The sequence below is a fragment of the Homarus americanus genome, unplaced genomic scaffold (assembly GCF_018991925.1).
Source record: "Homarus americanus isolate GMGI-L3 unplaced genomic scaffold, GMGI_Hamer_2.0 scaffold23617, whole genome shotgun sequence".
NCBI classification, from domain to species: Eukaryota; Metazoa; Arthropoda; class Malacostraca; order Decapoda; family Nephropidae; genus Homarus; species Homarus americanus.
In genome coordinates this window covers 4,944,527-4,957,150 of record NW_024720711.1, presented here as the reverse complement: position 1 = coordinate 4,957,150, position 12,624 = coordinate 4,944,527, and the positions used below count along the sequence as shown (strand labels likewise).

Genomic DNA, 12,624 nt, shown 5'->3' with positions numbered 1-12,624 from the left:
TATGATATATATGCAAGTAAATCACTATAGGTGCGCGTGATCCATGTATATGCTGATAATCACAAGGAAAAAAGAAAACACTTCGTGTTTTCTTTTTTCCTTGTGGTTATCAGCATATATATATATATATATATATATATATATATATATATATATATATATATATATATATATATATATATATATATATTTCATTAGCCCAATAAAGCACGCGGACTTCTACATACAATCAACAACTCAACCCGCCAGGACTCGAACCCACGGCCCACGAGCGTGACCAGGGAACGCTACCTCTGGACCAACAGGATACTAAAATCAGTTCTAGGCTCTGTTATATTTCACACAAGCTTGTTCAACGAGCTTATGGCGCCGTGAACCTCTAATAGGGAATACAGAGCCTAGAACTGCTTTTAGTATCCTGGTGGTCCAGAGGTAGCGTTCCCCGGTCACAGTCATGGGCTCGTGGGCCGTGGGTTCGAGTCCTGGCGGGTTCAAATAAGTTATACCAAAGATGGTTAATTATCGGCTTGGCTAAGCACTTGCCCTGACCACCACAACCAGAGCCCTAAACAACTTTGCTCACCATCAAGGAAGACTACACAACCCAAAATAAAGGCAACCACTTTTTTTCAGTACAACCAACAGAAGCGCTCAACTATTTATTTTCCTGATGACATGAACCAACATAACGTAACCAAAATTGATAATCACAAGTTGGTTTTAGAAAGGTTTGGTTGGTTCGTGTTGTACGCTTTGAAACAAGGTAAATGGTTAAGCGTTCTATTCGTGGAACTTTCTTTACATTGGCAATTTTACTATTATACTCAACCTAGCAAAGTTATCCCAAGCACATTAGGACAAAGAGAACGATGATTTCAAGGGATATCTTTTCTAGACTATCTACAACAGAAAAATTTGAATGTATTTGTGGTACTTTCTTCTTGTGATCTAAACTTCTCCAAACACATTCTAAGCCCTTCTTCCTTTAATATCTTGTCACTATGATGGCTCCATTTAACTAGAACTGTCAGTAGTGCACTTACCTGACAATTCCCGTTTCCCTTGCCTTTTTTCCACCACTGCGTCTTCAGTATATATAACTTGCCAGATTCTTTCAGCTTCAACACCGCAGAGCTGATTGCCCCCGTGTACGGTGAATCTGTAAGATGGTACACTGTTGACCACCTTAGAGTCTTCTCTAACACATAAAAGTAAAAGTAAAAAGAGAAGAGAAGGTATACATGCTTGGTAGCCGTTATATAACTATCACACAACTAACACCACCTTTTACTGAACAACGCTTCACGATTCGCATACATCATAAATGAATTAGGAAATGCATATAATAAAGAAAAAAATATATCCCTGTGATGAAAATGCGATAGGAGAACCCCACCCATATTTATCTGCGTTTGTTTTAACACTGTTTAATACACGGGTTGTCGAGACCTGATCTTTCATTGATCACTATAACAGTTTTGTTGTTGTAATTTTCCCCCTTTTCTCAGTTTTCTTCTTAGAATCACCTGAAGTTTAACTACCCCAAGTTTATTTCAGCTTAAAATTAACCATCTTATATCTACCTGAGGAGTTAGGTTTTGTTAGCCATAGGATAGCTAGCCTTAACATAAAATAAGATGGGGGAGCTAATCTTCAGGTAATCCCCTTCTTAACACCACCAGTTAAAGTGCCATCGTTGGTAATAGTTGCAGACACTCTGGGTGTTTACCAGATGGTGGTGCTAAACAATGGTGTTGTGGTGAGTCTTAGGATGGAAAAAGTTACCAGGACGCTGTGGAAGGCTCACGGTGAGTGTGGAGTGTTGAAGGAGAAGCGTCACACATCTGCAGGTATAGGAGGTGTCAACGTCCACCCGTTACACACAACACTCGACACCTTTGATGACGAAGATAAACCTCCTCCTGATGTGGCTACTTCTGAGTTTCTATATACCTTTAACTTGGATTAAGAACAACATAACCAAAATAATAGCAGGGCCACAGCTTAAAGAAGCTGTACTTCAGAAGATTGTCAGGACAAATTGTGAACTCTTGGAACAATCTACTAGAGTGTGTTGTGACGGCATCCACCGTGAGCGTATAAGACTTGACCAACACATTTCTATTGCTTAACAACAGTGTGTAACAAAGACGTGACCAACCGCTCAAGCGACGAACAGGCCGATCAGTGGCAAAGAAAATAACAATTATAGAAGATATATGGCTTGTTAGCTCAGTTGGTAAGAGCGCCTTGCTAATAACGCTGATGTCGAGGGTTTGATACCCTTACGGGCCATGGTGGATACGTCCTTCAATGGAATACCTTTAAGCTTAAAAAATGAACAGATTAATGGTTATTACGATTTTACACCGGTAAATAATGAATATCCACACGAGGTCAAACAGTGGATATTACTATATTACAAATGTGCTTGTATGTGTCCTTAGAAGGACCTAGGACGAGTGGTGGATGACACACTATTGAGGCACATATCCAGGAAAATTAAACACGGAAAATAAGTTGATGGGAATAATCAGATGGTCTTTTAGGGATTTCAAGAACAACATCAAACGGTTCTATAAGACATTAGTGAAACCAAAGGTGGAGTAGTCACTATCAATGTGTAGTGCATTAAGGAATAAAGACTTAATCGCATTAGCAAATGTGCAAAGACGACAAACAAACATGGTACCAGAGGTTGAGAGATCAGATCTAATACGAAGATGTGACCACACCAGTTTACCCTCTAGACTCTAGACTCTAGAGGATAGTTGATATCTAAAATGCTGTGGAAGCCCATTAGAGAGAACCCTCTGAGAGAAAACTAAATAAATACTGAAAAGAACAAGAAATCAAATCCTGCTTCGATCAAGGACAATAAATCAGGACCAACCAAAGATCACGAGTCGTCATTCAAACATCGAGTTTGCATATCTGGACTTGCAAGATGTACCTGCCTCCACTTAACATATACATTACTGGCCTGTTAGCTCAGTTGGTTAGAGCGCCGTGCTAATAACGCGGATGTCGAGGGTTCGATCCCCTTACGGGCCACGGTGAATTCTCCTACAAAGGAGAACTATTTTAGGAGGTGTTGATGGTACAGCGGTAACGGGCGTATCTCTCACTCTTGTATTCTGGGCTCGAGGACATACTTGTGGGAAGGATGTTATCTCGTGTAACCCTACCAAGCATCGCAGGTTATCTCCTAGGCAGTCAAGTTAATAACAAAGAACAGACCAACCGGTCGATAGGCTGATAAGGAGTAAAATTATATATAAAATACTGCATTTAGAACACCTCCACACACTCACTTGGAGGGAGGGCGATGCCGTAGCTCTTCGAGTCGAGGAGACCGCCCACCTGGGTCAGCTCACACTTCCTCTCCACAACATACTCGATAGAGCTAGACTCCATGAGAAAGGCGTACTGGCCGTCTGACTTAGAGACTCGCTCCACGCCCGCATCGTTACTCTTCGTGAACACCGTGGGGCGAGCGTTGGACATGGCCGACCACATCCTCTGATAGGTCGGGATGCTGCTATCCCTGTTGGGGAAGTCAGAGGTTAAGGGTTTCAAAATATTTTTCGTTTTGATCATGTCTGCCTGTCTGTCTGCTAATGTAAGGAATGATGTTAACAAGCTCAGCCATACTTGGTCCTGACTTACAGGTCTCAAAGTTCAAAGACACAATGAATTCAGGCCTTTCGGGATTTTTATGTGCACACACACACACACACACACACATACACACACCTGTACTGGGGTCTATTTGTCTATGAACGCCACATACACGTCAGCTTCACACATCAGTTACATAACACACTCCTTCTGGGCCAGTACAGTAAGAGTCTTAACAGAGACGGATATTCCTGAAGAAGACTCAAAAGGATCGAGGGACACCTTACTGTACTTGAAGGATTATAAGAATCCAGAGACAAAACTCACCATCTCAGGAAGGACCTACCTGAAGAAGGAGTAGGTTGAGCCGCCCATCTTGCAGCCATACTTAATCTTGGTCTGCTTGGCCAAGTCCTCGGCGCTCTCCACTGGTGAGTCCATCCTCTCGACGGTGAGGAAGGCGGCCAGGTTGGCGGTGTAGGACGAAATCATGATGAGTGTGAAGAACCACCATATGCTGGCCACGATGCGTGTTGACACAGCTCTGGTGCACACAACCCACGTACACACGAGTGATGGTGTACATGAAGTTTGATAGAAGTCGAGGTGTATGGTAGATGTACGTGGTAGAAAGTAGATGACAGAGAAAGAAGGAGTAAGGAAACGAGAAAGAGAAGAAATCAAGTATTAATAAGCAACTTATGACAGACATACAAACATACATGTGCGATTACCACTAAACTTCCTTAAGGGGTAAAATAATGAGGTGCGTTAATGTAATCAATGACGTAACAAGGTAATTATTCTCAGTGATGATTAACACAACACAATTATCACAGACAAATAAATCAATTGACCTCACAACTTCTAATTCATTATAAAAAATAGAATATTTAATGTATTTTCTTATCTAATAAATAAATACAACAAAATAAACAGCAATGGCCAGTTACTTCGAGTCACAGAAATAAACTTTTGTGGTATAAATTTTCTGCAACACAACAGGCACGAAATGTCCATGAACACACACACACACACACGTCATACACCACGCTCCTTACCATGCACCACGCTCCTTACCATGCACCACGCTCCTTACCATGCACCACGCTCCTTACCATGCACCACGCTCCTTACCATGCACCACGCTCCTTACCATGCACCACGCTCCTTACCATACACCACGCTCCTTACCATGCACCACGCTCCCATTACCATGCACCACGCTCCTTACCATGCACCACGCTCCTTACCATGCACCACGCTCCTTACCATGCATGTAACGAGCAAAACTGAAACAAATCAAGGAAGCTGTTAAATAAAAATAAAAACACAGCATTTTACAGTAATATGAAGAAGGTCAACCAGTGATGTGTTCGACCCTTGAAGGTGTAAATTTTTGCTGCTCCTCCTCCTCCTAGCTGGTCCTCATTACCTATTCCAACATTAAAGTGAATCTGAACTTCCGGGAGTCATAACACAGGGAGGGGGGTAAATGGTGCTGGTGCCAGAGGTGTAAACAGTTGTGCTATAGTAGTGCTAATCAGCTTTGAACACATCAACAGTAACGTCACTGTCAGCCCTGCAAGTAAAGGTATTTTCCTGAACACTCAACTCAAGGTAAGACATTCCAGCACCGAAATGGTCTCGAACAATGGAGTGCTGTTTACCTGTGTTGGTTCTGGTCATAAACAATGTGGGGATACGACACAGTGAGGACCAACATCTTGTGAAGGCTCCACTTATGGGGGATAATATAGTGAATCATTATAATGGCACTCTTTTGAGCACACACTCATGGTAAACTAAACAAGGAAACAAATAGAGGATGTTCATAAAACAGGTCACAAACAAACAAACAAAACAAAGAGATGCAGAGGAACAAAAGAACAAAACAAACACTCATTCACTGCCGCCAGACCTCACAAACTGGTGAACACAAGGTAACACGCCCACTTGCCGACTGTCGATTCATAAACAGCCTTTTTAAGAAGGAAAAAATCCAATAAAAGGACTGAATAATTATCACAGAAGAGGAAGAAGGAATCATAAAAAACGAAACATTCCGGAAAGTTGTTTGCAAAATTGGCATACGAATAAAAAATAAAAACCCAGATTGTTGTGGATTCTTACACGAATATGTGTGTGTGTGTGTGTGTGTGTGTGTGTGTGTGTGGATGTGTGTGTGTGTGTGTGGGTGTGTGTGTGTGTGTGTATGTATGTGAGGCCTACCTAGGAGCAATATCAGCACCCTGGCAGAGGAATGTGGCGATAATAAACCATAGAGAGTTAACTAGCGTGAAGCAGTTCTCCAGCTCCTCGGGTTCCTCCACACAGGGGTACGGGTTCTGCCACTCCTCCGGCGTCATCCTGTTAGTGAGACCCTCAGCTGCCATCACTACTGCCACACTCTTGATGATACCCTTAGTGTCACACCATTAATGCCACACCCCTACCCTTAGTGCCACACCCTCGAGGCCACACCATAGTTAAGGAGAAAGGCATCATAAGTCTTCGAGTATCATATTCTAGAGACAGTCCAACACCCTAAAAAACTTTCGCGGATAAATTTATCTCCTATTATACAGTACAGTGTCTCAAAAATTGCATCCACACTATACCTTACAAAGGACAATGTTGTTGTTGTAATAGCAATACTCTACAAGCATTCCCGCAACCTCAATGACAATCTGTATGGCCGTGTGTATACATTTTTCTAAGGCACCAAAAACTGTCAAATAGAATCCCCCGAGGTAACTGACAGCCCTCCAGTACAGTTATAACTAAAAACTGTCAGTAGAAATCAGATTAAGTGAAACACGACACTAACACCCACACCTGAGTCGACACGAGATATATCAACATAAGAGTTTGTTCAAGCTTCCTCCTGTAAAATAAGTTAATGTTAGCAACTACTGTGACTACTACATAAAAAAATACAGTTAATTTATTAATAGAGTAAAAGATGATCACACTACAGTAATAAAACCATAATATATGACGTGATGCACTGCTCTAGCTGAAGAAGCGTGAGAAATATAAGAAGCCGAACTTAAAAAAAATCTAAAAGCAGACTTCACTACTTGATACCGAGAACACCGAGATACTAAAGTTGGCACACAGGGGAGCATCCGTGTTTCAGAAGAAGGTCTTACTGAAATCCTTGAGTAAGCGAAAGAGAGAGATACCCAGCACTGGTGGTGGTGTGGATGTAGGAGAGAATCCCTGTGTTAGAACGCTGTGCAGTGAGCAATTATCATGTACACAGACAATGCAGGTACAGTATACTAGATCTATGACTATCCAGTGAGTCGAGCACAGTCTAGTGTTCATAGTTAACACTCGAAGCTACTTACTGTTTACCGTTGTTTGTGTATCTGCACTGTCTAGGAACACTGTTTGTATACCTGCACTGTCTTATGTACAGTGTTTGTTTACCCACACTATCTTATGTACAGTGTTTGTTTACCCACACTATCTTATTATTATTAAGTCACTGGAAGTCCTACTTGCTCACGATCTCATTACATATTCAGTAAGCTTTTGTCGTCGCAGAGGGGATTTTGCTTAACATTCTAACACAAGAGAGAGATTCCTTTGAGTAGTGTTGAGGTTGTGGTTAAGGATGCGCCCCTGTGTGATCTACGAGGGTGTGAAGAGGGTTAAGAAAATCCAAGAGGGTGTTAAGAGCCATACTTGGGGGCAATGTCGGCACCCTGACACAAGAACGTGCCAATGATAAACCACATGGAGTTAAGGAGCGTAAAGCTGTTCTCTAACTCCTCCGGTTCCTCGATACACGGGTACGGACAATCCCACTCATCCGGCGCCATCCTGTATCATGTCAGAGTCAGGTTAGGTCAGGTCAGGTCTAGTCAAGGGGCTTACCTCAACAGTGATGGCCTTTCGTTCAAGCATCTCATCTTACCCCTGACAACACCCGTATGATATAGTCACACTAGGCCGGGGGGGGAATTATATGTTCTTATACCTTATGTTCTATGATAATTAAGATAAATTAGATCTTTCAATAGGTAGTGAAGATGCTAAAATTTTATGATGTTTACCAGCAGTTGTTATATTGATGAATAAACCTACCTGATACCTGGGAGGGAGAGAAATAGAAAGAGAGTAACCCGTGCTGCTCTCTCTCTCTCTCTCTCTCTCTCTCTCTCTCATACACACTTTCTCTAAAAGGTATTTTTGGGCGTCGTAAGAGATGATACTTTCATAATTCTCTCTCTATGTCTCTTCCTCCGTGTGTATGCCTGTTTGTTTGTCTGTCTCCCTCTGTCCGTCTGTCTGTCTCTCTCTCTTCAACACATGGGGGCTCTAAGGCCACTGAGAGCCTATTACAACACCCAGAAACTACACTATTTTTTCTTCTTTACTAAAATTCACAAATATTAAGGTGAAAGTATAAGTTAAGAACACATAAAATATACAATATATTGCAGATACAATATATTAACTGTTTCATAAATTAAATGTACAGGTATATAATTTCATTTCAAAAATTGTATGTTTTTACTTAGAAATAAAATAAGTATATTATCTTGAATACAAATGTCAGTTCTATCTTAACCTAGCCTAAGATAACATAGTCTAACTTAACTTAATCTTACCTTACCGATCCAAACATGATTTAACCTAACCTCACCTAACCTAATCCAACCTAACTCAGCCTAAGCTAAACTTGAACATTTATCCCAATTTGGTGTAGAAGTCACCTGGAGTTACCTGCTCGTGGCCATATTAATAAAGAACAAGACCTTACCTGGCCAGGATAAACAGCAGTACGGACACACCCAGGTAGGCGGTAGCCATGTAGATCCACACGTCCGCAGAAAAGGGCGACATGAACGAGAACAAGCTGGGCGACTTCTTCTGAGGCTTTTTGTAGATGATGCTAATACCTGCCAAGAATATTATGTTACTACCTGTTGATACCTGCCAAGAACATTATGTTACTACCTGTTGATACCTGCCAAGAACATTATGTTACTACCTGTTGATACCTGCCAAGAACATTATGTTACTACCTGTTGATACCTGCCAAGAACATTATGTTACTACCTGGCATTACCTATTGATACTGCCAAGAATATTATGTTACTACCTGTTGATACCTGCCAAGAACATTATGTTACTACCTGTTGATACCTGCCAAGAACATTATGTTACTACCTGTTGATACCTGCCAAGAATATTATGTTACTACCTGTTGATACCTGCCAAGAACATTATGTTACTACCTGTTGATACCTGCCAAGAACATTATGTTACTACCTGTTGATACCTGCCACACGAACAACAATGATCGGCAGAACTTAAGAGATCAAGACTCAAGATTTTTTTTTACATTGCCCACGAGGGGGCTAGTTTATTGGGCACCCCCTTACATCCTATGCAAGGTGAAGCGCAGAAGCGTTTACAGCACCCATCAGGGAAGCATGCTAAGTTTATGCTTGCCTTTATGACTCATGCATTAAGGGCGTAAAAGCCTGAAGGGTCATAGGTTTTGTCAGCAAGTTACATAAAGTGACAGAATGATGAGTGTGTGGGGGGAAAGTTCCCGGTACATTTCATCTGTTTATGGCAAAGCGTGGCAGGTCCCTAATAATGTCAAGTGCCAGGCCTGTCACTAGGAGGAGGGGATCAGCAGAACTTAAGAGGTCAAGTCAAGAATCAGCAGTACTCAAAGGTCAAGGATCAGTAGTACTCAAAGGTCAAGGATCAGCAGTACTCAAAGGTCAAGGATCAGCAGTACTCAAAGGTCAAGAATCAGCAGTAGTCAAAGGTCAAGGATCAGCTGTATTCAAAGGTCAAGAATGAGCAGTAATCAATGGTCAAGGATCAGCAGTACTCAATGGTCAAGGATCAGCAGTACTCAATGGTCAAGAATCAGCAGTACTCAATGGTCAAGGATCAGCAGTACTCAATGGTCAAGAATCAGCAGTAGTCAAACGTCAAGGATCAGCAGTAATCACCCAGGTTCATGAAAGGCATACTGAAGTCAACTGCCTCCTCTCTCTCGTAAGTGATGGTGAGGTCAACGATACTTTGGTCAGCTTTCTGAAATTAACAAAATGACTTCCTGTATACTGTGACCTAGTTAATGTGGCGTGAAGGTGACATCTTTGTGTGACATCTTTGTGTAAGAGTGACATCCTTGTGTCAGAGTAACATATTTGATTGTGTCATCTTTGAGTGTATGACATCTTTGAATGCATGACATTTGAGTATGAGTGACATCTTTGTGTGAGAGTAACATCTTTGTGTATAAATGACATCTTTGAGTGAGAGTGACATCTTTGTGTATAAATGACATCTTTGAGTGAGAGTGACATCTTTGTGTATAAATGACATCTTTGAGTGAGAGTGACTATCTTTGTGTGAGAGTGACATCTTTGATTGAGTGACATCTTGGGTGAGAGTGACATCTTTGTGTATGAGTGACAGTTCTGTGTGAATGACCCGATAATCCATGACAGTGACCCTGGACGTACGTGGTCGAGGAGCTCCCTGACGATACCGTCCCACTCCCCGGTCTCTCTGTTCTTGCTGCCATACGAGTCGTCTTCAACCTTCTTGAAGGTGTAGTTGAAGCCCCTGAGGAGTGAGATCTCGTGGATGAGGTCAAAACAGAACCCTTCAAACTTGTCGTTGCCCTTGCGTTGTTCATGGTCATCTTTCAGCATGACGTAGGGCGGTGTCTGTAGGAGGAGGAGGCAGGTAGTTTACAGGTCTAGTATGAGAGGAGAAAAGCAGGTAGGTTATAGGTCTAGTATGGGAGGGGAGGAGGCAGGTAGGTTACAGGTCTAGTATAGGAGACAGGCAGGTAGGTTACAGGTCTAGTATGGGAGGAGAGGAGGCAGGCAGGTAGGTTGTAGGTCTAGTATGAGAGAAGCTCATGTATGAAGGATGTTAGCTGAAAGAACAGATTAACAAGAGGAAGAATTTGTAGACAATATTGTTCTCTCTCTCACGCAAAACGCGCACACACACACACACACACACACACACACACACACACACACACACACACACACACACACACACATACTATTGCAGTAGTGACGATGAGAGTCCTGTTCTGAAGGTTAAGCTCCACAGCGTCCTCCGTCTGCTGCCACGTCCTCGTGAAGTTGGCTTTACCTGTGAGCGTCCACGTCCCCACCTGAGGTTGAACAAGGTCAAAGGTGAGTCAGGTAGCCAAGTCAAAGTTCAGCCATAACACAGAGCCAATAGGTCCACCAAAATTCATCAGAATAAACCAAGTAGTTAAATAGTATGCCACTATGCCACTGTAGGTTGAAAACAGAGAGGAATGGATGTTCAGCAAATGCATTAAGGGCTGACGATATCATCTGTACAGTAATGAAGGGAAAGAGAAAGAAAGGTGAACTGAGGTTGTAATACATAGGGACAGAAGACATGTGGATGATGATGATGATAATGAAGTAAAGTGGCAAATGACTTTGCACTGGGAAAGGAGAGGAGAGAGAGAGAAGTAAAGCATAGAAACGGGAAGAAAAGTGGGAGGGGTAGATAGCAGGTGGGCTGTCCACCTAGCGGAGACGAGTTGAAATGTTGGGGTGGTGGCCGCACGCAGCACACGCCCGCCCGCTCAAGGGAGGAAGGTGGAGGGGAGGGAAGCTAAGCTAGCTAGGTATTCATTATTGTAATGGGTGTTAATTTATGTTTGTTCGATGGTGGTGTTATTTGTTCACATATATGTGTAAAGTGGGAAGACATGTGGAATTATCGTGAAATGCTCTTATAGTAGCACTACTTTACAAGAGGAGCAGGTCTACCAATACACAACAGTAATATGTTGTTAGTGTTCGCCCGATGTTTCAGAGTGTTTTTTTTCTTTGTTTTGTTTTATATGGACTGTACATAGTGTTACCCATCATGAAGGTTGAGGTCGTGTTGATCAATCGCGGTGTAACACTTCCAGAAGGTTCCGTCCACACGAAAATCTCTTACCTTCTGCAAGATCGCATTCTGGCCCATCTCCAGGATATCCAGGTTAAAGTCAGACCTGAACCCTTCCGTGTTGAACTTGATAAACCCAGTGATGCCGTCAACTTTACGGTAGGAAAGTTGATTAGGAGTGAAGACGTTGCCTCCCCCAGAGTCGGTGCTGGGTGCGTACCAACTGTACTGTAGGTAAACCGTATTTAACATCAGAATAAGACAGAATAAAGATATAGGACAATTAATAGTAACATAAAGCTAACTGGGTTTCTTTAGAAAGGTGTCATAAGATAGACTCACCCACTTCATGTCAGTGATGATGGAGTTGCCGTGTTGCCAGGAGTTGTCACTCTCGCAGTGTAGCCTTGGGATTTCAACAGCTTCCCGTAAGTCATGAAGCGTCTTAGCAAAGAGCGTCACAGCATCGTACATGAGCGCCGCCTCCGTCTGCCCACAACACAACACGTACTATAGTGTCCTTCCTGTATCTGAGCTATATACAGTAACGCACAATAATTCTTTACAATGCATAATTAAGATGGTATATTTTTGGATCCAGTTTTTGTTGAATTTCTTATAGGTTAAGGACTTTTGTGTAATCCTTTAATTGAAGGAACAGTACAGTACAGGGAATACCAAAGTGACCCAAGCCGGGTTGATGAGTTCCCCAACAAGATTTTTTACACACCCACACCCCAACCTACCCTCCCCCAGCCTTCTCATCTTCTTCAGTCCACCTTATAGCCCTGCCCCAGCCCACCATACCGTCATTCTCCTCATTTGGAGTGGCAGTACCCATCCAGCGCGTTGTTCGCCAATCACCCAGTCATCGATCAGCTTCTTTAATTCAGGTTTATGAGGATCTACCAGCTGGATACCTGTAATGTTGGTCCCGCTGTCCTTGAACTCCTCTAAGTTGATCAGGTTGAAGTCCTGTGGATCGAAAGGAGGGCACAATACAATCGTGACTCCGCCACACAGCGAGTAAATTGTGTTCAATCTATCTATCTTTCTATCTAT

At 42.5% G+C, this 12,624-nt stretch overlaps 1 protein-coding gene and 1 non-coding gene across 4 annotated transcripts in view; one reads left to right on the top strand and one right to left on the bottom strand.

Moving 5' to 3' along the window:
* LOC121860765 (glutamate receptor ionotropic, kainate 2-like) overlaps window positions 1–12,624 on the bottom strand; it is a 38,329-nt gene that overhangs the window by 13,523 nt on the left and 12,182 nt on the right. For 2 of the 3 annotated variants that reach the window (XM_042358122.1, XM_042358124.1), the window contains exons 7-17: window positions 12,370–12,537; window positions 11,905–12,051; window positions 11,614–11,790; window positions 10,688–10,801; window positions 10,131–10,337; window positions 9,612–9,696; window positions 8,399–8,537; window positions 7,318–7,455; window positions 3,968–4,165; window positions 3,315–3,547; window positions 1,044–1,159 (exon numbers count right to left, since the gene is read on the bottom strand). In XM_042358122.1, the coding sequence (XP_042214056.1) occupies window positions 1,044–1,159; window positions 3,315–3,547; window positions 3,968–4,165; window positions 7,318–7,455; window positions 8,399–8,537; window positions 9,612–9,696; window positions 10,131–10,337; window positions 10,688–10,801; window positions 11,614–11,790; window positions 11,905–12,051; window positions 12,370–12,537 (1,722 nt within the window). Of the gene's footprint in view, window positions 1–1,043; window positions 1,160–3,314; window positions 3,548–3,967; window positions 4,166–5,853; window positions 5,992–7,317; window positions 7,456–8,398; window positions 8,538–9,611; window positions 9,697–10,130; window positions 10,338–10,687; window positions 10,802–11,613; window positions 11,791–11,904; window positions 12,052–12,369; window positions 12,538–12,624 lie in introns of all 3 variants that reach the window. The other variant, XM_042358123.1, reaches the window with a different exon arrangement.
* Window positions 2,981–3,054, top strand: Trnai-aau. The gene has a single exon. It is a non-coding gene; the product is annotated as a tRNA-Ile (tRNA).